The sequence below is a fragment of the Cervus canadensis genome, chromosome 16, assembly GCF_019320065.1.
Source record: "Cervus canadensis isolate Bull #8, Minnesota chromosome 16, ASM1932006v1, whole genome shotgun sequence".
Classification (NCBI taxonomy): Eukaryota; Metazoa; Chordata; class Mammalia; order Artiodactyla; family Cervidae; genus Cervus; species Cervus canadensis.
Genome location: NC_057401.1, coordinates 2560643 through 2586626, shown reverse-complemented (window position 1 = coordinate 2586626; position 25984 = coordinate 2560643). Strand labels below are relative to the sequence as shown.

General features: G+C 33.7%; 1 protein-coding gene across 4 annotated transcripts in view; it reads right to left on the bottom strand.

Moving 5' to 3' along the window:
* RANBP17 (RAN binding protein 17) overlaps nt 1-25984 on the bottom strand; it is a 341553-nt gene that overhangs the window by 267303 nt on the left and 48266 nt on the right. For all 4 annotated transcript variants that reach the window (XM_043488704.1, XM_043488707.1, XM_043488705.1 and 1 more), the window contains exons 9-12: nt 24409-24528; nt 22910-23056; nt 22216-22388; nt 20025-20218 (exon numbers count right to left, since the gene is read on the bottom strand). In XM_043488704.1, the coding sequence (XP_043344639.1) occupies nt 20025-20218; nt 22216-22388; nt 22910-23056; nt 24409-24528 (634 nt within the window). The remainder of the gene's footprint in view (nt 1-20024; nt 20219-22215; nt 22389-22909; nt 23057-24408; nt 24529-25984) is intronic.

Genomic DNA, 25984 nt, shown 5'->3' with positions numbered 1-25984 from the left:
TCATGTCCAAATTTTATGTGACCACATCGATTGTAGCCCACCAGGCTCCTCTGCCCATGGATTTCCCAAGCAGGAATACTGAAGTGGGTTGCCATTTCCTCCAGGGGATCTTTCAGATCCAGGGATCGAATCCAGGTCTCCTGCTTGGCAGGCAGATTTTTTACTACTGCACCACCTGGGAAGCCCATGACTTCAAGATACCCATCATCAATTCCTTCCCTCCACGTATGCAATTGCCATTAAGAAGTGAGTCTATCTTTCCAATCCTTTGTAAGTCTGGGCTGGACTTTAACTAAAAGAATATTGCAAAAGTGACACTTGTTCCAGTACTGGGCTTAGTTTTTAGAGAACTGGCAGCTTCCTCCAGACTCTCAGGGAACTTTCACTGAGGGGAAGCCACTTACCATGTAAGAAGACCATATACCCTGAGACCATCACACTATTAAAAGGTTAGCGATGTAGAGAGACTTCATGGAGACAGAAATGCCCAAGTATAGCTCATTCATCAAACATCCCAGCAAAGACAGAAGACTTCAGAGTAGAGAGTCACTTAGGTGATGCCAGCCATAGCTGTCACCCATTTACAGAACACAATCTGTTGACATTTCATATTCCCCTTTCCTGATTTAATATATATATACATTTTTAAATTTTAGCACTTATCACTTTCTAACAAAATATATTTTATTATTTATCTTGCTTTGTTATCTGTCTATTCCAATAGAACATAAATTGCATGGCAGCCATTACTGTTTTTGTTTGGTTGTCTATTGCATATCTAGAGCCTAAAACAGTGCCTGGCATATATAACTTATCAAATAGATATGGGTTATTGAATTAAGACATGACTGAGCATGTATACACACTGAATTAAGAAATCATTACCTAGAAAATATAGCATGAAACTGGCAAGAAAAAGTTAACAGCTTATTTATCAATTTAGTAAACATTAAAAGGTAGAGTCATTATTAAAAATGAATGTTAATTGTAGTTCCATTTCTATTGCCTAAATAAAAGCAACTTTTCAACACACATTCAATACAAGGTACAATCTATGATATAGTCTATCCTGTTATTTGCAAATTCATCTTCTTGATAAAATTTACACATTTGTAATTACCCAAATCAGTATTTGTGGATCATTCATGGCCAAATGCAGAGCAGCAAATAATTTGAGTTGCCCAATGTGCACATTCCAAGATTAGGTAAAACAAAGCAACAATCTGCTTTCTTGTTTCATTCCTTCATTTTCTGAGTATCTGCTATATGTCATGTTCTGCCCACTGGGATATAAATATGAAGCAGGGTGAAAAGGGACAGAGAGGCTATATCCAACAGTCTGAAATTAGTTAGAGGGGAAAAAACGAAAAAATTCTTCAATGCAGTGTGACGGGTGTTGTTGCTATTGTTCAGTTGCTCAGTCACTTCTGACTCTTTGAGACCCCATGGACCGCAGCACGCCAGCCTTCTCTGTCCTTCATTATCTCCTGGAGTCTGCTCAAACTCAGGTCCATTGAATTGGTGGTGCCATCCAACCATCTCATCCTCTACCATTCCCTCATGTGATATCCTCATGTGATATTCATGTGATGAGTATCATTGTCTAATAATAAATACTAAATATAGGACATGAAGCTCTCAAATTTTAACTTTTTACTCTTTAATTCATTTATTCTTTGACCTTGAAATTAAGACTTGATATCAAAGAATGGTATGCAAAGATAGCATATGATCAACTGTGAACATTCTTTTCTAAAATTATGGCAAATTTTGAAAGGAAGTTTGTACAGAGAAAAGTAGAATGTACAGCTATTCTTTCCGTATTTTAGCAAACAATGATTTTTTATTGTACAAGACAGAAAAGCAGATATTTTTAACCCTAAAAATAGACAACTACTAATAAATTAGCATCAGTGTTAGACATGAACAATGAAATATAAAGGTACTTTTATTAATCTATCATATACAATTTTCATATTTCACAGAATGAGGAATGATATTTCTTATACACATATCCTTCCCTAAAACTCTAGAATTTTTAGAGGGATGGTCTTTAAACAGATGTTAAAAATTTACACTGGTTATATAATTATACCCAGAAAGTTTAAAGAACCAAGTAAAACTATAAATCTAAACTGTATTTAGAAATTTAAATATCCTATACATAAGTTTCATATCTATAATTTTTTTTAAAAATCTGATCTGAGATTATATTTCCATTATAGCTTTCCATTTTTGTATTTACTCTGAAATGTTCAGGGCACTTGTTTCCACAGCTGTTCAAGAACAGAACATTTCTTCCTCTAACAAAATAATTATTGCTGTAATAATCTGTAATTATGGTTTATAACCTCAATAATCCCAAAGAAATCAGTCATTACCATAGATCACAAGTAATCGTTAACTACTGTTAATGATCTATTTCTTAGGGATTATTGTTTTCGTAAACCATGACCATATCACCACAAATATGGAAGAGCAAGACAATATTATACAAATGAGATCATAATATAATAATAAACTTATTTTGTAACATTAAAAGCCATTAAGCATCTAAATTAAAGCACACATAACAAGAGCATATAATTTTCTTTGTTCAACACTAACTGAAGTCTTTAGTCTACACAAAAGAAATTGAACACTACTACATATAGCAGTACAAACTAGAACTGCGTTACGCACTTTTCATAATATAAAATGATTATTGTCAAGCAGACTATAGATATTTTTAAAGAGCAGAGAGACTTCTCACTAACCTTTCAAATAGAAAAAATATTAAACATTTTCTATGTATCAGGCAGTATATTTGAAACTTTGAAATGATGTTTTATTAATACTGTAAAAACTTTGAATTTATATTTATCAAGAATCACATCTGACTTATTTTACTCAAAAGACAGATCTATTTAATACCAATAAACTATTACATTTCAGTTAACTTTATTAATGTATCCTAGAACAGCTATACTTTCATTCAATATCCTTTTGTAGGAAAACAAGTCTTTGACTTTACAAATGAATCTTTTTACATTGTAACATAATATGATACTTATAAAAAGGATATAAAAACAAATGGAAAAAAAAAAGAATATATGTAATGTATATGAAGCACAGTCTTGTCTCTCAGTATCCAAAAGGGATTATTTCTAGAACCCCCATGGATAACAAAATCTACAGATGCTCAAGACCCTTACATAAAATGGCACACACAGTGTCTGCATATAACCTATAACCCCCATAGGCTTTAAATCATTTCCAGATTACTTATAAACCTAGTATAATGTAAAGGCTAGGTAAACAGTTGTAAATACAATATAAATGCTAGGTAAATAGCTGCTGGCACATGGCTAATTCAAGTCTGGCTTTTTGGAAGGTTCTCGAAGTCTTCTGGAGGGGAGAGGGTGTTTTCTGTGGTTGGCTGAATTACTAAGTGTGGTCACCTCAGACACAGGTGGATGACTGTATGGTAAACCAAACTCCAGTGAACTCCCTACCCCGTCTCGCCACAGCTTCACCGATGCTGCCGCATCGTCGCCACACCCCTCCCCTGGCTTGTCCCCTTACCCTGCACCCTAGAAGACACCATGGATCTGCACGTGGTGCTTAATATTGCCTTGACACTTTTTATCACTATTACATATATTCCTACCAATATACTTTCAGTCTCACTTGTTTCAGGATTCTACTAAGTGTTTCATACAATATACATGTGCGTGCTCAGTTGCATCTGACTCTTTGCACCCCCATAGACCGTAGCCACCAGACTCTTCCGTCCATGGAATATTTCCAGGCAAGATTACTGGATCAGGTTGCCATTTCCTAATCCAGGGGAAGACCTCATACTATTAATATATACAGTTTTCTGAAATTGTTTATTTTTTCACTAAATATATCTGAAATTAATTTTTAAGTATACTTGAAGTACATTCTTTACTATTATATAATATTCCACTGTATTATGTATTACAAATATTATGATTTATGATCTGTTTATCCATTTTCATGTTGATGGGCATTTGAACTTTTAACATTTTTTGCCTTTAATAACATTTAGGCTATGAACATTTTCAAACATGTCCTCTTGGTTAGAAGAGATTTTCTAAAAGACATACCTAAGAGTAGAAGCTCCAGGTCAGCAGGAATTCAAATGTTCACTTTTCAAGATAACACCAAACTGATATCCATTCTGTTTCCAACTGACTATACTTTATACTCCTACCAGTGGTATATAAGAATTCCTTTTGATTGACATTCTCTTATAACATTTATTTCTGCCAATCTACTGGAAGTAAAATGGTATCTCATGTGCCTTAATTTCCATTTCTCTTACAAGTAGTAACATTTGTTTCTGTTTTTCATTTCCCTAAAGAACTGCTTAATTGATTTCTAGGAAATTTTTCCAGACTCTTTTAGATGGTGAACCTTGCCTGGGTCAGTGTGTGTATATATGTTGCAAATATCTTCTCCCACTACTGGTATTTTTTTTTTTTTTTAATCTTGAGTTGACTCTAGGTTTAGAAATTTATTCATATCAAGTTTTCTAACTTGTTGACCTTAAAAAAATACTATGTGAGGGGGGATCGGGATGGGGAATAAGTGTAAATCTATGGCTGATTCATATCAATGTATGACAAAACCCACTGAAATGTTGTGAAGTAATTAGCCTCCAACTAATAAAAAAATTAAAAAAAAAATACTATGTATAACTTTTATCTTTTAAAACTTTGTTATATCTGTATTTCCCTTCTTGATCCTAGTGTTATTTGTAAATTCACTTTCCTTCTTATCTCATGAGAGGTCTGCCAATTTTATTAGTATTTTTAGAGAATCAACTTTTGCTTTTCTTATTTCACTGAATCTTTATCTTTTAGTTTATTAATTTCTGTTGTTTCCTTCTTTCTCCTTTCTCTGGGTTTGATCTGTTGCTTCCTTCTAACATTCAACTTGGAGGCTTAAGTTACAACATTTTGGCCTTTCTTCTTTTTGTGAAATAAATCCCCAACTGAGTTCCAAATATGTTATATTTCCATTTTTCTCTCTTTTTAAAATTTATCCAAGACAGTTTCTTTTTACTTCATAGTTACTTAGAAGTATGTTTATAAAATTACCAACTACATGTAATTTATAATTTTTGCAGGTTAGTTTTAATTGCAAATTGAAAGAAAATGTGGGCTCAATGATTACTGAATTTAGTTAAGACTTGTTATATGAATTTGGTAAATTTATTAAAACTGAGATATAATTGAACTAACATATATATTAGTTTCAGGTGTACAATACAATGATTTGGTATTTGTATACACTGGGAAATGATCACCACAGTAAGTCTAGCTAACATTCATCACCAGAGAATCACAAATTTCATTTTCCTGTGGTGAGAATTTTTAAATTCTACTCTCTCAGAACTTTTCAAATATGCAATACAGTATTATTAACTACAGCTGGTGTGCTGCGTATTACATCTCCATGACTCATTTTATAACTGGAAATTTATGACTTTTGACTGCATGTGTGTGTGTTAGTCGCTCAGTTGTGTCCGACTCTTTGCGACCCCATGGACTGTAGCCCACCAGGCTCCTTTGTCCATGGGATTCTCCAGGCAAGAATACTGGAGTGGGTTGCCATTTCCTTCTCTTTTGACTATCTCTATTCACTTCAACCATTCCCCAAGTCCCACCTCTAACAGCTACGAATCTCTGCTCTGTATCTATGAGTTTGGCTTGTTTTTCAGATTTCACATATAATGAGATCATATAGTATTTGTCTTTCTCTGAGTTCATTTAAAATGCCCTAAAGGTCAATACATATTGCTACAAAGGGCACGATGTCATTCTTTATATATGGTCAAAAAATATTCCTTTTATATATACAGTGTATAATTTTACATACATATGTTTATGTATATACACACACAATCACATTTTCTTTATTCACTCCTCTCCATCAATGGATACTTACGTTGTTTCAATGTCTTGAGTACTGTAAACAAGGCTTCAATGAACACATGGGTGTAGATATTCTTTCAAATTAGAGTTTTTATTTTCTTCAAATAAAAACTCAGAAACGGAACTGCTAGGTCATATGGTATCGTTACGTTTTTAACTTTTTGCGGACCCTCCATATTGTTGTTGTTTAGTCGCTCAGTCATGTAGGATTCTTCATGATCCCCCAGACTACATCACACCAGTCTTCCCTGTCCTTCACTATCTCCCGGAGTTTGCTCAAAGTTATGTCTATTGAGTTGGTGATGCCATCCAACCAGCTCATCCTCTGTCACCCTTCTTCTCCTGCCCTCAATCTTTCCCAGCATCAGGGTCTTTTCAATGAATCGTCTCTTCACATCAGGTGGTCAAAGTATTGGAGCTTCAGTTTTAGCTCAGTCCTTCCAATGAATATTCTGGGTTCATTTCCTTTAGAATTAAATGATTTGTCTCCTTGCTGTCCAAGGGACTCTTCAGGCTCTTTTCCAGGACCACAGTTTGAGAGCATCAGTTCTTCGGTGTTCAGCCTTCTTTACATTCCAACTCTGACATCTGTACATGACTACTGAAAAAAACATAGCTTGGACTATATGTTTGAAAAGTGAAGTCTCTTCTTTTGAGTAGAAATAGGTTTGTTGTTGCTTTTCTTCCAAGGAGCAAGCAACTTTTAATTTCATGGTTCCAGTCATCATCCACAGTGATTTGGGAGTCCAAGAAAGAAAACATGTCACTGCTTTCAATTCTTCCCTTTCTATTTGCCATGAAATGATGGAACTGGATACTATGATTTTTGTTTTTTGAATGTTGAGTTTTAAGCCAGCTTTTTCACCCTCCTCTTTCACCCTCATCAAGAGGCTCTTTAGTTTGTCTTCGCTTTCTGCCATAAGAGTGGTGTCATCTGCATATCTGAGGTTATTGATGTTTCTCCCGACAATCTTGATTCCAGCTTGTACTTCATCCAGCCCAGCGTTTCTCATGATGGACTCTGCATATAAGTTAAATAAGCAGGTGACAGTATACAGCCTTGACATACTTCTGTCCCGATTTTCAATCAGTCAGTTTTTCCATGACTGGTTCTAACTGCTGCTTCTGCACACAGGTCTCTCAGGAGGCAGGTAAGGTGGTCTGGTATTCCCATCTCTTTAAACGTTTTCCACAGTGTATTGTGATCCACACAGTTTTCCACATGGGCTACAACAATTTACATTCCCACATTCTTACAATTGTTATACCTTGTCTTTAAGATAACAGCCATTCTAACAGGTGTGAGGTGATAGCTCATTGTGGTTTTCATTTGCATTTTCCTGACAATCAATGACATTGAGCACCTTTTCTTCTACCTAATATCCATTAGTATGTCTTCTTTTGAAATAGCTATTCAAATCCTCTGCTCTTTTTTAAACTGGGTTTTTTTTCTTTTGCTAATTAGCTCTATGAGTTCTTTACATATTTTAGATATTAGCCCCTTATCTATGTTTATGAATATTTTCTCCTATTCCATACACTGTCTTCATTTTGTGGATGGTTTCCTTTGCTGTGCAGAAACTTTTTAGTTTGATGCAGTCCCACTTGTTTATTTTTGCTTTTGTTGCCTTTTCTTTTGGTGTCAACCCAAAAATTCAAAGCCAAGATCAATGTCAAGGAGCTTATTATCTCTGTTTTCCTCTAGGTGTTTTATGGCTTCAGGTCTTATGTTCAAGTCTTTAATTTATTTTGAGTTACTTTTTGTGTATTGTGAAAGATACAGGTCCAGTTTCAGTCTTTTGCATGTGACTATACAAATTTGCCAACACCACTTATTGAAGAGACTGTCCTTTCCCCACTGTATATTCTTAGCCTGACATCATAAATTAAATGACCGTGTGAACATGCATTTATTTCTGGGCTTTATATACTGTTCCACTGATCTATGGACCTGTTTCTATGCTAATGCCATACTGCTTTATCACTATAGCTCTATAATACAGCTCAGGAGCAAGAAGCATGATGCCCCTAGCTTTGTTCTCCTTGACCAATTTTTTTTTAAAAACCATGAAACGTGTCTTATTATACTGGAGTAGGTAGGTAGCTGTTCCCTTCTCCAGGGGATCTTCCCAATCCAGGGATCAAACTCAGGTCTCCCACATGGCAGGTGGATTTTTAAAATTCTGAGTCACCAGGGAAGCCCTAACTCCTTGAGGAGATCTAAATCAAATAAACAATTCATTGTTTTTGTTAGTAATCAGTCAAGGTACCTTGTTTTCTTATTTGTCTGCTCGTCGCTTTTAAAATCATGAACAGTTCTTTGACTGCTCTTAATCTGCAGTATTCTCAAGGCCCTAAAGTATGCTATTCTTTAGAGAAATTTTTAATTTACTTTTCAGCTGGAAGCCAAGGGGATTTACCAGTTTCAGAGTACTATATCGCTACTCAAGGTTCCAACTTAATGTAAGAATCCCAAGTTTAGTACACTGACTTTGTTACTAGCCTAAGGTTTTGTCCCCAATTTCACCATTGATTATTTGCTACCCACCAGTTCATTCTGTTTAAAGTTCATCTTTTGAAAGGGGATAATCAGAGAAGGTGGAACAGAGACATGAAGGGTAGAAGACTGGAGGAGAAAGAACCGCAGATTTTTCCCAAACTTATATCAAGCCAAACAATGCAGGATTTGAATGCAGTTCAAAACAAAGGCCTTTCAGAGCATGTAGTTGACCTTACTGAAGTGAAAGTTACTATCAGTTCTTTACTTTGAAAGAAGTAAACATTAATTGTGATATAAAACCAAAACCAAAAATGGGATTTTTTATGCAGGTAGATAAATATGAACCAAATTATAACATAATCTGAATTAATGTAAAAAACAAATCTGAAACGATATAAGGCTGCCACTGTGATCAGGCAAAAAAAAAGAAACCAAAAAAAAAAAAAAAACCAAATAAACCCACTATAATACATGATTACAGGGCAACCATATATCTAAAAAAAGATACCTAACTGAAGGGACAAGCAGGGTCTGAAATCCAACCTGTACTCTATTCACCATACTAGGCTGCTAGAGAAGGGAATGGCAAACCACTTAGGTATTCTTGCCTTGAGAATCCCATGAACAGTATGAAAAGGCAAAAAGATACACCACTGAAAGATGAACTCCCCTAAGGAGGTAGATAGGTGTGTACAACACGCTACTGGAAAAGAATGAAAAAATAACTCCAGGAAGAATGAAGAGATGGAGCCAAAGTGAAAACAACTCCCAGGTGTCACTGTGACTGGTGACAGAAATAAAGTCCGATGCCATAAGACCAATATTTATTGCATGGGCACCTGGAATGTTTGGTTCATGTATAAAGGTAAATTCAAAGTGCTCAAAGTAGATGGCAAGAATGAACATCGACATTTGAGGAATCAGTGAAGTAAAATGGACTGGAATGGGCAAATTTAATTCAGATGACCATTATACCTACTACTATGGGCAAGAATCCTTTAGAAGAAATGTAGTAGCCCTCACAGTCAACAAGAGAGTCCAAAATGCAGTACTTGGGTGCAATCTTAAAAATGACAGAATGATCTCTGTTCGTTTCCAAGGCAAACCAGTCAGTATCACAGTAACCCAAGTCTATGCCCCAACCACTAATGCCAAAGAAGCTGAAGTTGAATGGTTCTACGATGACCTACAAGACCTTCCAGAACACACAAAAAAGATGTTCTTTTCATCATAGGGAACTGTAATCCAAAAGGAGGGAGTCAAAGATACCTGGAGTAATAGGCAAGCTTGGTCTTAGAGTACAAAATGAAGCAAGGCAAAGATTAACAGAGTTTTACCAAGAAAACACACGGGTCAAAGCAAACACACTCTTTGAACAATACAAGAGATGACTCTACACATGGACAACACCAGATGGTCAATACCGAAATCAGATTGATTATATTCTTTGCAACCAAAGATGGAGAAGCTCTATAGTCAGCAAAAACAAGACCAGGAGCTGATTGTGGCTCAGATCACAAACTCCTTACTGCCAAATTCACACATAAATTGAAGAAAGTAGGGAAAACCAGTAGACCATTCAGGTATGACCTAAATCAAATCCCTTACGATTATACAGTGGAAGTGACAATAGATTCAATGGATTAAGTCTGATAGACAGAGTGCCTGCAGAACCATGAACAGAGGCTTGTGACATTGCACAGGAGCAGTAATCAAGATCACCACAAAGAGAAAGAAATGCAAAAGGGCAAAATGGTTGTCTGAGGAGGCCTCACAAATAGCTGGGAAAAGAAGAGAAAGCAAAAGGCAAAGGAGAAACTGAAAGATACAACCATCTGAATTCAGAGTTCCAAAGAATAGCAAGGAGAGATAAGAAAGCCTTCCTCAGTGATCAGTGCAAAGAAACAGAGGAAAACAATAGAATGGAAAAGACTAGAGATCTCTTCAAGAAAATTAGAGATACCAAGGGAACATTTCACGCAAATATGGCCATAATAAAGGACAGAAATGGTATGGACCTAACAGAAGCAGAAGATATTAAGAAGAGGTGGCAAGAATACACAGAAGAACTATACAAAAAAGATCTTCATGACCCAGATAAACATGATGATATGTCCATGTGTTCACTCACCAGGAGCCAGACATCCTGGAATGTGAAGTCAAGTGGTCCTTAGGCAGCATCACTAGAAACAAAGCTAGTGGAGGCAATGGATTCCAGTTGAGCTATTTCAAATCCTAAAAGATGATGCTGTTAAAGTGCTGCACTCAATATGCCAGCAAATTAAGAAAACTCAGCAGTGGCCAGGACTGGAAAAAGTCAGTTTTCATTCCAATCCCAAAGAAGGGCAATGCCAAAGAATGCTCAAACTATCACACAATTGCACTCATCTCACACACTAGTAAAGTAATGCTCAAAATTCTCCAAACAGGATTTCAACAGTACATGAACTGAGAACCTGCAGATATTTGAGCTGGATTTAGAAAAGGCAGAGGAACCAGAAATCAAATTGTCAACATCTGTTGGATCATAGAAAAACCAAGATAGTTCAGCAACACTTCTGCTCCTGCTTTATTGACTACACCAAAGCCTTTGACTATGTGGATCACAACAACTATGGAAAATGTTTAAAGAGATAGAAATACCAGACCACCTAAACTGCCTCCTGAGAAATCTGTATGTAGGTTAAGAAGCAACAGTTAGAACCAGACATGGAGCAACAGACTGGTTTGAACTTGGGAAAGGAGTATGTCAAGGCTGCATATTGTCACCCTGCTTATTCAACATCAAGTGAAATGCCGGGCTGGAGGAAGCACAAGCTGGAATCAAGATTGTGGGGAGAAAAATCAATAACCTAAAATATGCAGATGACACCACCCTTATGGCAGAAAGCAAAGAGGAACTAAAGAGCCTCTTGATGAAACTGAAAGAGGGGAGTGAAAAGGCTGGCTTAAAACTCAACACTTAAAAAACTAAGATCATGGCACCCAGTCACGCCTTGATACCATCACTTGATCCCTGATCCCATCTGGTCCCATCACTTCATGGCAAAGAGATGGGGAAACAATGGAAACAATGACAGACTTTATTTTCTTGGGCTTCAACTTTACTGGAGACGGTGAGTGACTGCAGCCATGAAATTAAAAGACGCTTGCTCCTTGAAGAAACACTATGACCAACCAAGACAGCATATTAAAAAGCAGAAACATTAGTTTGCTGACAAAGGTCCATCTAGTCAAAGCTATGGTTTTTCCAGTAGCCATGTATGGATATGAGAGTTGGACCATAAAGAATGCTGAGCACTGAAGAACTGATGCTTTTGAACTGTGGTGTTGGAGAAGACTTTTGAGATTCTCTTGGACTGCAAGGAGATCAAGCTAGTTAATCCTAAAGTAAATCAGTCCTGAATATTCATTGGAAGGACTGATGGTGAAGCTGAAACTCCAATACTTTAGCCACCTGATGCAAAGAACTGACTCATTGGAAAAAATCCTGATGCTGGGAAAGATTGAAGGCAGGAAGAAAAGGGGATGACAGAAAATGATGTGGTTGGATGGCATCACCGACTCAATGGACATGAGTTTGAACCAAGTGTGGGAGACAGTGAAGGACCAGGAAGCCTGGTGCTGCAGTCCATGGGGTCACAAAGAGCCAGACACGACTGAGCAACTGAACAACAAATAACAACAAATACACTGTCTACAAGAGACACACTCTAAAAATAAAGACACATACGGACTCAAAGTAAATGGATGGTGAATGATAGCTCATGTAGACAGAAAGCATGAGACAGCACTGGGTAAAAGGATCAGTTAGTAAAGAAGACAGTAAAAGTCTAAATGAAGCAAAAATTGAAAATTAAAAATAATATGGACTATTCCTGGAAAAAGAAATAGCAACCCACTCCAGTATTCTTGCCTGGGAAATCCCATGGACAGAGGAGCCTGCCAGGATATAGCTCCTGGGGTCACAAAGAGTCGGACATGACTTAGTGATTAAAAACAATTGACTATTCTACAATTGTATTTAGAGATTTAATACTTTTCTGTAAATAAAAGAAATAGACAAAAAGAAAAGTAAAAACAAAGAATACCTACATAATACTATTAATCACCCTGACTTAATTTCTGTTTACTGCTACTGTACCCAATTATGGTAAAGTGTATATGCTTTTCAAGTGTACATGGTATGTTTGCCAGGATAGGCCATATGCCTTGTCATAAAACAAGTCTTAATAAACTTAATATCTGAAATCATACAAAATTATTTTGCCCAAGATAGAATTAAATTCAAAATCAGTAACAATAACTAGGAAAATCCAAATATTTTATTTAGAATATAAAAGCATACTTCTAATAATCCATAATGTAACAAAAAAATGAGACTAGAAAATATCTTAACTAAATGATAATGAAAAGATCAAAAGTCATGATAAACAGCTAAAGCAATGCTAAACCAGAATTTATACCTTTAAATGTTTTTAATTAAAAAATTACAAAAAGCCTAAAAATTAAAGATGTGACACTTCCATCCAAAATTTTAAAAGATGAAGTAAAATCAAAAGTATAAGGTAGAAAATAAGAAATCTTCCTCCCAAAAACTCAAGAAATAAAAAATAAACAAAAAAAAGTTTTTAAATCAGTGAAACTAAGAGTTCATTTCTTGAAATAATTAAGAAAATTGATAAATATCCAGTCGGTCTATCAGAGAAAAAGAGAAAAAGCAAAATTATCAAATGGATAAAATTGATAAATATCCAGTCAGTCTATCAGAGAAAAAGAGAAAAAGCAAAAATTATCAAATGGATAAAGTTGGGGAAAAAGTACAAACTTTCAGTTATAAAAATAAATGTCATGAGGATGTAATGTATAGCATGGTAACACTGTATTACATATTTGAAAGCTACTAAAACAGAAGATCTTGCCACAAGTTCTCATCACACACAAAAAAATGTGTAATCATGTACAGTGATGGATGTTAACTAGGCTTCCTGTGATGATCATTTCCCAATATATATAAACACTGAATCACTACATGGTACATCTGAATCTAATACATAGCAAGCATTCCTCCATTTTTAAAATAGGAAGAATGGAAGAAAGGCCATCACTTCAGATCCCACAGACATTAAAATAATAATAATGGAGTAATAGAAATAACTTTATTTCAGTAAATTTAAAAAAAGAGTCATCCTTGAAAGACATAAATGATTAAATTTGATCCCAAGTGCAAGAGGAAATAGGAACAGTTCCATATCAATTATCAAAATTTCATTCATAATGATAAACCTTCCAGGCCCACTGGTTTTGCTGATGAATTCTATCAAACTCTAAAGAAAGAAATAATACCAATATTACACAGATTCTTTCAGAAAATAAAGAAGGAGGCAGAAACACTTCTTGACTCATTTTGTATTTTATGAGGCCAGTACTACCATTACCAAAATCAAAGTCATCATAAAAAAATAGAAAACTAAAGACAAATATCCTTCATGAACATCAACATAAAATAAAATTTTTGCAAACTGAATCTAACACTACATAAGAGAACAATATCATAACTAAGTAGGATTTATCCTAGGAATGCTAAGTCTGTTTAACAGGAAAATCAATCAATGTAATTTATTACATTAGTAAAATGAAAAAGAAAACAAAGGTCATTTGAGTAGGTACAAACAAAGCATTCAAAGAAATTAATGCCCCACTCATTATAAATAAACATTATAAACAAATAAACATTATAAACAAATAAACATTATAAAAAAACAAAAGGGAATTTCACCAAATTTATTATCAATGATAAAAGGATTAATGCTTGCTTTATGTACAAACAGAAACAAGGCCAGAATATCCATTCTTACCACTTTTGTTCAATACACTACTAAAGGTCCTACCAGTGGAATAACGGAAGAAAAAGAAATAAAAGGCATGAAGATAAGACATAAAACTGTCTTTACTTTAGGTGACATTATCATATAAAATAATCCTAAAGAATCTACCAAAAAAAGCTATTTAAACTATTAAGTAAATTTAGCAAAGTCACAGGACACAAAGACAAAAATCAATTCTGGACTTATATGGGATAGTAGAGAATAATCAAAATTTACGACAGCATCAAAAATATACAGGAATAAATTCAGTAAAAGATGTTTAATAGCTGTGAACTGAATATAGTAAAACAAAAATTTAAAACACCTACATAAGTGGAGCAAGATACCATGTCCATGAACTGAATATTAAGATGGCCCAAACTGATACACAGATTGAGGCAACCTCAATGTAAACTGATGAGTTTTTTAAAGAAACTGACAAGTTGATGCTAAAATTAAGACAATAGCAAAAGATGTAGAACACAAAACTATTCTGAGAAAGAAGAACAAGACTGAAAGACTTAAATTACCTGATTTGAAGACTTATAAAGTTATAGTAAGCAAGACAGCATGATATTAGCAAAAGAATAGACATTTAGATCTATGGTACAGAATAGAGTCCAGTAACAGATGCTAGACTTCTATGGTCAACTGATTTTTGACAAAGGTACAGAATAATACAAAAGGAAAAAAAGTCTTTTCAGCAAATGGTGCTAGAATTTGATAGCTATATGGGTTGAGGAGGAGGCCTTATTCTTCTTACCTCACATCATTCACAAAAATTAATTCAAAGTGGATCACAGACCTGAACATAATAGCTAAAATTATTAAACTTTTAGAAGAAAAATATAGAACCTATTTATGACTTCAGTTACACAGATTTCTTCAATACAAAAACCATAAAGCCATAAATAAAAAACTGAAAATGCACATCATCAAAATTTATAACTTCTGCTCTCTGAAAGAGTTAAAAAGTTCTAAGAGTTGAAACTTAACTCTTTAAAAGTTTAACTCTTAAGAGTTAAAAAGACAAATGACAGATGGGAAGAAAATATTTGTAAACATATATGTGAAAAATGGGCTGTATACAGAATATAAAAACACTTAGAATTTCAATAATAAGACTATGTACAAAAGAACAAACAACCCAATAAAAAAGGGGAAAAAATGTGAACAGACATTTCACAAAGGAAGATGTAAGAATGGCCTAAAACAGCACAACTTCATTAATTATCAAGGAAATTCAAAATACAAGCACAGTGAGATACTATTACTATATACCCAGTAGAATGGCTGAAAGTAGGAAGACAATATCAAATGATGATGAAGATGTGAAGCACTCTTAATGGAAATGAAAAATAGTATACTTCATAAAATAGCATAGCAGTATCTTTAATATTAAACACACATTTTCCACATGACCCCACAATTTGTTTCAGGTATTTACCCAAGAGAAAGGAAAATTTAGGTACAAAGACTTGTCTGCAAGTGGTCATAGCACCATATTCAAGTGTAACTTAAGAGGTAAACAGCTAAACAAAGTAAAAAGAAAACCATACTATACAATACTACACAGAGAAAGAAATAAATATTTACATATACAATATATTTGAATCTCAAAAGCATTATCCTAAAGAAACAAAGTCAAACACAAAAGACTACCTACTATATAATTTCATTTACATAGAAATCTAAAAGAAAGGAACCATAGTGACAGAAACCAGTGGTTATCTGGACCAAGCATTATGGAATGGAATTGAAGGGCATAAGAAAATTATTTACAGAGTGAAAGAAGTGTTTTCTATCTTGAATATGGTGTTAGTTACACAGCTATGTATCTGCTAATTTATCAAACTGTACACTCAAAAAAAAAAAAGAAAAAGATATTAAAAACTCTTAATACAGACAAGCAAGGGGTTCATTTCTCTAAAATATAAAGAGTTCTGAAAAATCAATAAGAAAAACAACCTAACAAAATAAATGAGCCAAAAAATGAGTAATTCTTTTTACAGAAAAAGACCAAATAGTTCTTAAACAATGTTTAACATCACTAATATGAGAATGCTAAATTAGACTGAGAAATCATTTTTCACCTATAGGATTGCCAGAAATTCAAAAGTTTGGTAATACTGTCCTGTGAAGTCAATAAAATGGAACTCTCATAGATTGCTGGTGGACAAGTAAACTGGTATAGTCCTTACGAGAATAATTTAGAAATATTTATATAAATTACAAATACAATATTCCTATCTCCCAAGAAGCAGTTTTGCTTTTGGAAATTCTCCTACAGACACACTTGCATAAATATAAACTGACAAGTACAAAGTTAATCTGTATAGCATTCATTTTAATAGCAGAAGATGGCAAACAATTCAAATGACTCTCAGCAATGGAGAGAACAGTTAATTAAATTATGATACATTCAAAAGATAAAATATTATTCATCTTTAAAAAAGCATTCTCCATATACTGATTTGAGAATAGCTATAAAATACATTGTTAAATGAGAAAAAGCAAGGAGTAGAACATGAGTGTGGTATGCCACATTCCATGTAAGTAAGAGTGGATAAGAACTCAGATATTCATGAACTGTATACGCAAACAGAAACTTTTGAAAGATGCAAAACTAGCAAGAATCATAATTTGTTAGAGTGAAGAATAGGAAGACAGATTACAGGACTGGAACAGAACACATTTTAATTCCTTTTTTTTCTGGACAATGTAAATATAACATCTCTTCAAAAGATTATGTGAGTTAATCAAAATTTGATACGAAAACTAAGAGAACAGACATATTAAAGTTACATGTAAAGACAGGTCACAAATTTGAGGCAATATTTACAATTTAAACAATTAAAGATCTATAGTTTAACACTATAGTGTTAAAACACTATAAAGCACTCCATCAGCAAGAGAAAGACCAACAAACCAAATGGCGAGGAGAATGAAAAGTCATGAACATATACATCACTGATGACGACACAAACAGTCAATAAACATAAAACACTAAACATCATTAATAACCATGGGAGTGAAAAGTAAATTATGTGTGAGGTATATTACCTCAATTAGCCTGACAGAAAGCTTAACATTATGAGCTGTTGGTGAGGAACTGGATCAAAATGGGTGGGATATAAAGTAGTATAATCACTGTTTGTAAAATATAGTTTGGCATGATCTACTGAAGCTGACTGTGTAATGAATATATATAACAAAAGCTTTACAGCAGCATTCATTATATTAGCAAAAAGCAGGAAAAACACAAATACCCATTGACAATAAATGCATCAATAAATTGCAATAAATATACAAGCAACTCCTGCAGCTCAATTCCAGAAAAATAAATGACCCAATCAAAAAATGGGCCAAAGAACTAAACAGACATTTCTCCAAAGAAGACATACAGATGGCTAACAAACACATGAAAAGATGCTCAACATCACTCATTACCAGAGAAATGCAAATCAAAACCTCAATGAGGCACCATTACATGCCGGTCAGAATGGCTGCTATCCAAAAGTCTACAAGCAATAAATGCTGGAGAGGGTGTGGAGAAAAGGGAACCCTCTTACACTGTTGGTGGGAATGCAAACTAGTACAGCCACTATGGAGAACAGTGTGGAGATTCCTTAAAAAACTGGAAATAGAACTGCCATATGACCCAGCAATCCCACTCCTGGGCATACACACTGAGGAAACCAGATCTGAAAGAGACACGTGCACCCCAATGTTCATCGCAGCACTGTTTATAATTATTTTATAATAGCCAGGACATGGAAGCAACCTAGATGCCCATCAGCAGACGAATGGATAAGGAAGCTGTGGTACATATACACCAATGGAATATTACTCAGCCATTAAAAAGAATACATTTGAATCAGTTCTAATGAGATGGATAAAACTGGAGCCCATTATACAGAGTGAAGTAAGCCAGAAAGATAAGGGCCAATACAGTATACTAACGCATATATATGGAATTTAGAAAGATGGTAACGATAACCCTATATGCAAGACAGAAAAAGAGACACAGATGTATAGAACAGACTTTTGGACTCTGTGGGAGAAGGCGAGGGTGGGATGATCTGAGAGAACAGCATCGAAACATGTATATTACCTATGGTGAAACAGATCGCCAGTCCAGGGTGGATGCATGAGACAAGTGCTCAGGGCTGGTGCACTGGGATGACCCAGAGGGATGGGATGGGGAGGGAGGGAGTAGGGGGTTCAGGATGGGGACACATGTAAATCCATGGCTGATTCATGTCAATGTATGGCAAAAACCACTACAATACTGTAAAGTAATTAGCCTCCAACTAATAAAAATAAGTGGAAAAAAGAGAAAAAAAATTGCAGTACTGCAGCAGTACATATGAAGGAACTATATCTACAGCATCAATATAAACTCTCATATACACAACACAGAAAAAATGAAGCAAGTTGTAAAAGAATAAATACATTTTTATTCCATTTGTATAAAGTTCAAAAACATGCAAAACTATGCATTATTTGTAGAATATGTATATATATGCAGTAAAACTATAAAGAAAAGGCATCAACTGATAAACAAACAGCAAGCATTTTCTGCTGGCAGGAAAAAGGGAACAGCGAAGCTTGGTATTGACCTGTTATTTAAGTTACGTGAAGGTGTTTGTTACTGCTACTATATATAAATACTTAGATGTATTTGATATTTAATAATTTTCAAAACTCTACTAAAGAAAGAAATCAATCATGAAGACAAAATGCTGTGAAACAAAATGTTAGTTCTCCCTCATTTAATTCATAATGAGAGACATGGAAGAGAACATTTAAAGGAGGTTAACTATTTCTCTATCCAAACCCTCAGCAGTACTGTGTGATTCAAAAAGCAAACCAGATAATGAACAAAAGGCATTTTAAGAAGACATCTTGTAAACATATAGGATAATTTATAAAGAATCTTTTAAAAAGAGTTTAGATGGAAAATCACTGAAAGTTTGACTATCATCACTTACCACTCACTTTCCAAACAAGATAAAATCAACAAACATGAAGAAAAAAGAAAAACATCCTGGAACTATAACTAAACTGCCTTCTATTAGAAATATATACAGCCAGTTCCATTCTCGTAAGTCATCTTGTCTAAAAATCTGAAAAGTGTATTTAATTTCCTATTTTCCAGAAAGGATTTAAGGAAATACACAGAAATAAATCTTTCTGTGTATCTTTATTTTCTCAAATAAATGAAATATTTATGAGAATATTTATTTTCTCAAATAAAAAAATAAAGAGGAAATTGTGAAACTAAAATATAATAATAAAATAAAGCCATGATGAAGGCTAATAAACAAATGTAAAACCATGTAACTTTTAACTGGTCTTATGTAACTTTTAACTGGTTAAAATTGGGCTCAAAATTTTTAGTCAGCTATAGCTAAGAAGGAAACATAATTACTTAAAAGACAGTTATAAGTTAATAAACTCTACTCAAAGATCATCATCAACTTTTTTTAATACTGATTCCAGAGAGAAATATTTCCTGCAAATCTCATAAAGAATTAAAATCATCAAGCCACCAAAATACCCAGAAGGTTAATAAAATTAATTGATTACTAGAAGAACAGAAATTGGGGAAATAAATAAAAATAAATTACAATAAATTATTAAATTGATTAATGAAGCTACTTAAAATTCAATATAATACCATACAATAGTCATATAAAATTTACTGACCTTCTTGAACTGCCATGTCCACAGTTATTCCAGAAGTTGAATGCAGAAGTTTTTGGTAATTCTGTGCATTTTGATCAAACAACTGTACAAGAAGAGTGCATGTCTTTTCATATTCACATCTGCTAACAGTGCACAACTGCTCCAACTGCTGAAACACAGTGGTGGTATCATCCAGTGGATCATCTAAATTATCTCTGTAAATATATAAGAATAGGACAACTGACAACATTAAAATGAGACATACTTTTACTCACCACAAATAAACTCTATTTAAGTTAAATCAAAATTCTATCATGGATAAAGAAGTAAAAGACACTGAAGGTAAGATATAAAATGTCTATAATTGAAAACATGATTATGTATATAAAAGTACCAAAGAAACCATATGAAAGCTACTCGTATTAACAGGTGAGTTTACATAGTTACTAGCATACAGATCAATATATAGAATTCATTACCATTATACTAACATAAACAACTGGAAATGTAAATTTGAAAAACATTACCTTCGAAAGGCACTAGAAAACATAAAATACTAATTAAATTTTACTTAAATATATGTAAAGATTTAAAGACTGAATACTATAAAACCCCGATGAAAGAAATAAGAGCTAAATAAAAGATAAACACGCTCATTGCCTGAAAGACTCAATATTGCTGAGATGTCAATTCTTCCACCAAATTAATAAATTAATATACAAATTCAGTGAAATCATAGTCAAAATTCCAGAAGGACATTTTTTGCAGATACTGACAAGATGATCCTAAAATTTAAGCAAAAGAAGAGCCAAAATAATTTTTAAAAGGGAAAACCAAGGTGGAAGACTCACACTACCTGATCTCAAAGCTTATTATAAGGCTACAGTACTCAAGGCAGGGTATTAGCAGAAGGAGAAACACATAGATTAATGAGAAGAGTCCAGAAATAGAACCATACCTATGTGGTCAATTAAGTTTTGGAAACAATGTAAAGACAATTCAATGGAGAAAGCAGAGTCTTTTCCACAAATGGTGTTAGGGATAACCAGTTTTCAAAATACATAAAGGAAAAAAAGGAAAGAAAAAGAACATGGAGACTTACCTCGTATCATATACAAAAATTAACTCAAAATGGATTATGGACCTGAATTTAAATTCTAAAACTATAAAACTTCTAGAAGAAAAAAATTAAGGATAAATTGGACTTCATGAAACTTTAATACTCCTGCTCTTTGAAAGACTCTGATAAGGAAATGAAGAGGCAAGCAATGGACTGAAAAAAATATTTGCAAAACACATATGATAAAGACTTGTGACCTAAGTGTACCGACCTCTCAAATCTCAATATAAGAAAATAAACAACCCAATACAAAAATGGGCAACAGATTTGACAAGTATTTTACCAAAGAGTATATAGAAATGTTAAATAAGCACAAAAAGATGCTCAACATTATGAGTCATTAAGGGAATGCAATTTATACCAACAATGAGGCATCAGGCCTGTTAGAATGACTAAAAGTTTTTAAAACTTTTAAAATATCAAGTGCTGGTGAGGATGCAAAGCAATCGGATCTTTCATAAACTGCTGGTAGGAATGCAGAACGAAATGGGCAATTTGGAAAATGGTTTGGCAATTTCTTTTAAAGTGAAATACACATTTACCTAGCAACCCAGATCTCACACCTAGGTATTTACCCAGGAGAAATAAAAACACATTCACACAAAAATCTGTACAGGAACACTTAAACAGAAAGAATCCAAAAGGTGAATGGATTAATAAGCTATGATATATTCATAAAATGAAATGCTATTCAGAATAAAAAGTAAAGAACTACTGACACAAAATGGAAGAATTTCAAATGCATTATGCCAAGTGACAGAAGCCAGACTAAAGGGCTACACACTATATGATTTCATTTATGCAGCATTCAAAAGAGGCAAAAATTTTAGGGAAACAAAACAGATCAATAATTGCTAGAGGCTAAGGATGGGGAAAGGTCTGACTACAAAGGAACCTAAAAAAACTTTCTGGGGTGATGGAACCATTTTATATTTTGATTATATTGTTAGTTAAACACAAATGTATACATTTGTCAGAACTCATAAAACTGAAAAAGGTCAAATTTTACCACAAGTAAATTATACTTTCATTAAAAAAAACTTCCAAGATGCAGAAGATGAAAATACAACAAAAACATTTAGTTTTCAATACCTCACAACTACAGCAACAGATTCCAAGCGAGAAGTGATAAAGGCCTTCGTGATTTCTGGTGCGTAAGTGTCTAACAGGTGGGGTTCAGTTGATTTCACAAAAGGAACAGATGCTACCATCCTCTGCCACAGGGTTAATAAATAATGAACACTGTTGGGAGCAAATTCCCAATGCTACAAAAAAATAAAGCAAATGTTATCTAAACTGATATCATATCTTCCTAGAATAAGAACTGCAGAGGCAAAATTACTAAAAATACATTTAAAACTAAACTTATTCTGATTATAACACTAATGAACATTTAACATAGCAAATTTTAAATCTTTGTGAACATACTTCTAATCTTCTTTCCATGAATATTTTTTAACAGAGCTGATATCATGTGGAAAATACGGTTTTAAAACTTCTCCCCAAACTTATAAAAAGAATTTTTCCAAAAACTAATCTGTAAAACTTTATTTTATTTCTCCACATAGGTTTTACCAGTTTCTCAATTCACTCTTTAGATAATTAGATGGCCTCTAAATTTTTAGTACTATAAAATTTGTTACAAAGAACTTTTTCCTAAAATCTTGCAATGAATATTTTTAGCAAAGTGCTTTAATAGATGTTTTTAAAAATCCCTACCAAATCTGATCAAGAAAGTATTTTAAAACTATTTACAGTTTAGCATCAACTATGTATTTTTACTTACCTGTAGACTAGTAATGGTAAAATTGGCAATCAATCTGATAACTTCAGGATATTCCTTCACCATAACTAATTCTCCCAGCTGATAATTTGTCTTTAAACGAGCCAAAAATCGACAAAATTCATGATAATTACCTGGATCAGACAAACCCTAAATTATGAGACAAAAAGAAAGGCTATTTTAAACTTAAAAATAAACCAAACTAATGACCATCAGTAAAATTCCAAGAGTATTTTACCAAGTCTCAGTGTTTTCATGGGTACTTACTGCACTTTGCATCAACTGGGTAGGTATCAATTAAAAAAAAAAATGATTCCCACTGGGCTTAATGTTGTCATAAATGATTAATAAAAAGGAATTCAAAGTAGAGGCTTCGGAGGAAGCTTTGACCATGATGACTAAGTCATAATGTTTGGTAACCATTACAATACCCAAAAAATGTGCATTAGAGAGAAGTGAGAGACAGAGAAAGTGTGTATGTGTGTACTGTGGCTTAAACAGAAGTCAGTACAAGAACTGAAAAATACTAAGATGGACAATAAGAATGGCTCTTAAAATCCTAGAAAAGAGCAATACCACTACATTTAGATTAAATGTGTACAAATAACAGAAATATATTTTAATTCAACAGATATTTATTGAGTACCCACAGGCATGATGTCCTCAAGCAACTCTCTGTCTCTAAATCACTCAAATAAACTGCTGCAATGTATAGCAGAAAGTTTAACAAAAGTACCATAATACATAGAAGTAACTCTGGGAGAACAACAGGTTAAAACGAAAGACCAAGAAAGGTGTCCCCAGGGAGCCCCTTAAAGACAGGATGCGTGTTATTATCTTTATAGTTTGAGAAGTTTGTCTCTCCCAAAAGTTATTAACAGCCAAAAGACTTAGATAGACCTCCTTAAATCATCATTTAATCTTTTAAAATCTGTACTTTCACTACAGATATTTTAAACCAAAAACTAAAGTGAAACAAATTTTATCCAGACACCCCAAATCACTAATTAATAATGGCTTTGCAATTCTCTGAAATGAATATTGCCACTGAAGATTTGCAAGTTAACATAGAGAGTAGATTTTAAAATCTACACACTTTTATTGCCCACAAGAGGACAAAAAGATATTATTTCATAATTTAAAGCCACTTATTTCAATATTAACATCCAGATTTATACTGTCTTCTAGTTTAGAATACAGATATAACTCTAATCACTTCAGTAATTTAAGAAGTACAAGCAAAACACAATGGTAAAAAGCAGAAACATAATAAAATATGCAACTTCTATTCCTATGGGAAAAATAAAAACAACACAGACATGTCAGGAAAACATGCACTTTTAAAAACTGCCCATTTATACTACAGATGAGAGCTAAAAAAAAAAGACTATGATATGTACTTTCTTCCAGAATCATAACCATGTCATAAGTTTATTATGCACCTTTCAGCAGAAAAACTGTACTTATATATGTTAATGTTAATTAAGTTACTTCATAAATACCTGAGGGTTTTCAAGTATCCTTTTTACTCCCTTAATTAAATTACCAAGGTACTTGGCACGTTCAGGACTGCTAAATAAGGACCTTCTCGTAGAAGCAAATTGAACTAAACATGAAAGTGCCTAAAAACAGGAACAACAAAATTCATCTCAACTTTAAAAGTAACTATGGCCACACGAAAAGAACACTCGTTTTTACACTAAAATTTTTAAAATTTTAATGATAAAAAAGAATTATAGAATCCAAAAATCAATGTAAACTAAATATCATCAATCATTACCACCACCACAAATCTTCAATTCCACCATTAGAATTTCTATTTGTATATAAAATTCCTCTAATATTTTTGTATATATTAGATACACCAGAGCAGAGTCAGGATCTGAATACACTTCAAAAGGCTCCAAATTGCTTTTGCTGCCTATAAACCTTTGTAAACTGATGAATCAAGTGCTTTACCAAAATGAAAATAACTGTGTTGCTGCAGAATATGTTTAGGAAATACTGCACAAAATGTACTGCAGTATCCTGTAAGTAGGAAAAAATCTGTAACTTTATTTAATCTAGCATGTCCCAAATATATCTGGTGACAGATCATCTTGTCCACACCATTTATTAATATCTTGAGAACAATTTGGAAAATGTTCCTGAAAGAGTTAGATATCCTATAAAAATTCCCGCAGAGAGTAACAGTGGCCTAGTTATTTATCTTCCTTAAGTTAATACTTTATCAGACAATTTCACTACTCAGGTTCTTAATTCTCCTACTGGAATTCACTGAAGCCTTTCATTTATTAGAGAGGCCCCAAGCTGGCCCACATATGTTTTGTTTCAGTCCACATATGTATATCTGCCCACTTATAAAAAAATAGAATTATCTGCCAATATTTAAATATTTCAGTGAGGAGATTTCACACAAAAGGTCTGATTCTCAAGACAAGCATGAGAATAGGGACAAAAAATCAGTTTAGATGTTACTCAGTTTGTCACAGTCCTTAATGTTAAAAGCAAAAAAACACAAGCAAACAAACATCCCAAAAAACAAAACTTCTTTGTGATGAGTAGAAGGTTTAGGAACCACTAATACAATTAAAAATATGTACAAGTTTGGGGCCAAAACTTGTACACTTGAGTTTGACTCTCAGCTCTAAAGTTTAGTTCACTCTCCTTAAGAAAGTCACTTATGCCATTCTGAGTCTGTTGACTTGTTTACATAGTGAAGATAACAATAATCACCTTGCAGGGCCACTGTGAGAATGAAGTGAGATAAGAATCACATGATAGGCTATGCACAATAAATGTTAGCAACATTCTCTTAAAGCAGTTTTCCATTCTACTTTTTAAGCACCAGTAGCTTATTTGTTTTATCCCTAAACATAACTGTAAACATAACATGAGAACATGGCTTTTTAAACAACTATCAACAGGACTCTTCTGGTAAAAAGACAGAAGGCTGAAGTTCTGTGGTACCACCTAGAAACATGAGTGTCCTGTGAAAACCAGTTTAAAAACCACCCCCTTAATAAAACCCTCATTTCGAGAGCAAGCATGTTTTTAAGAGGAAGGGACAGTATTTTT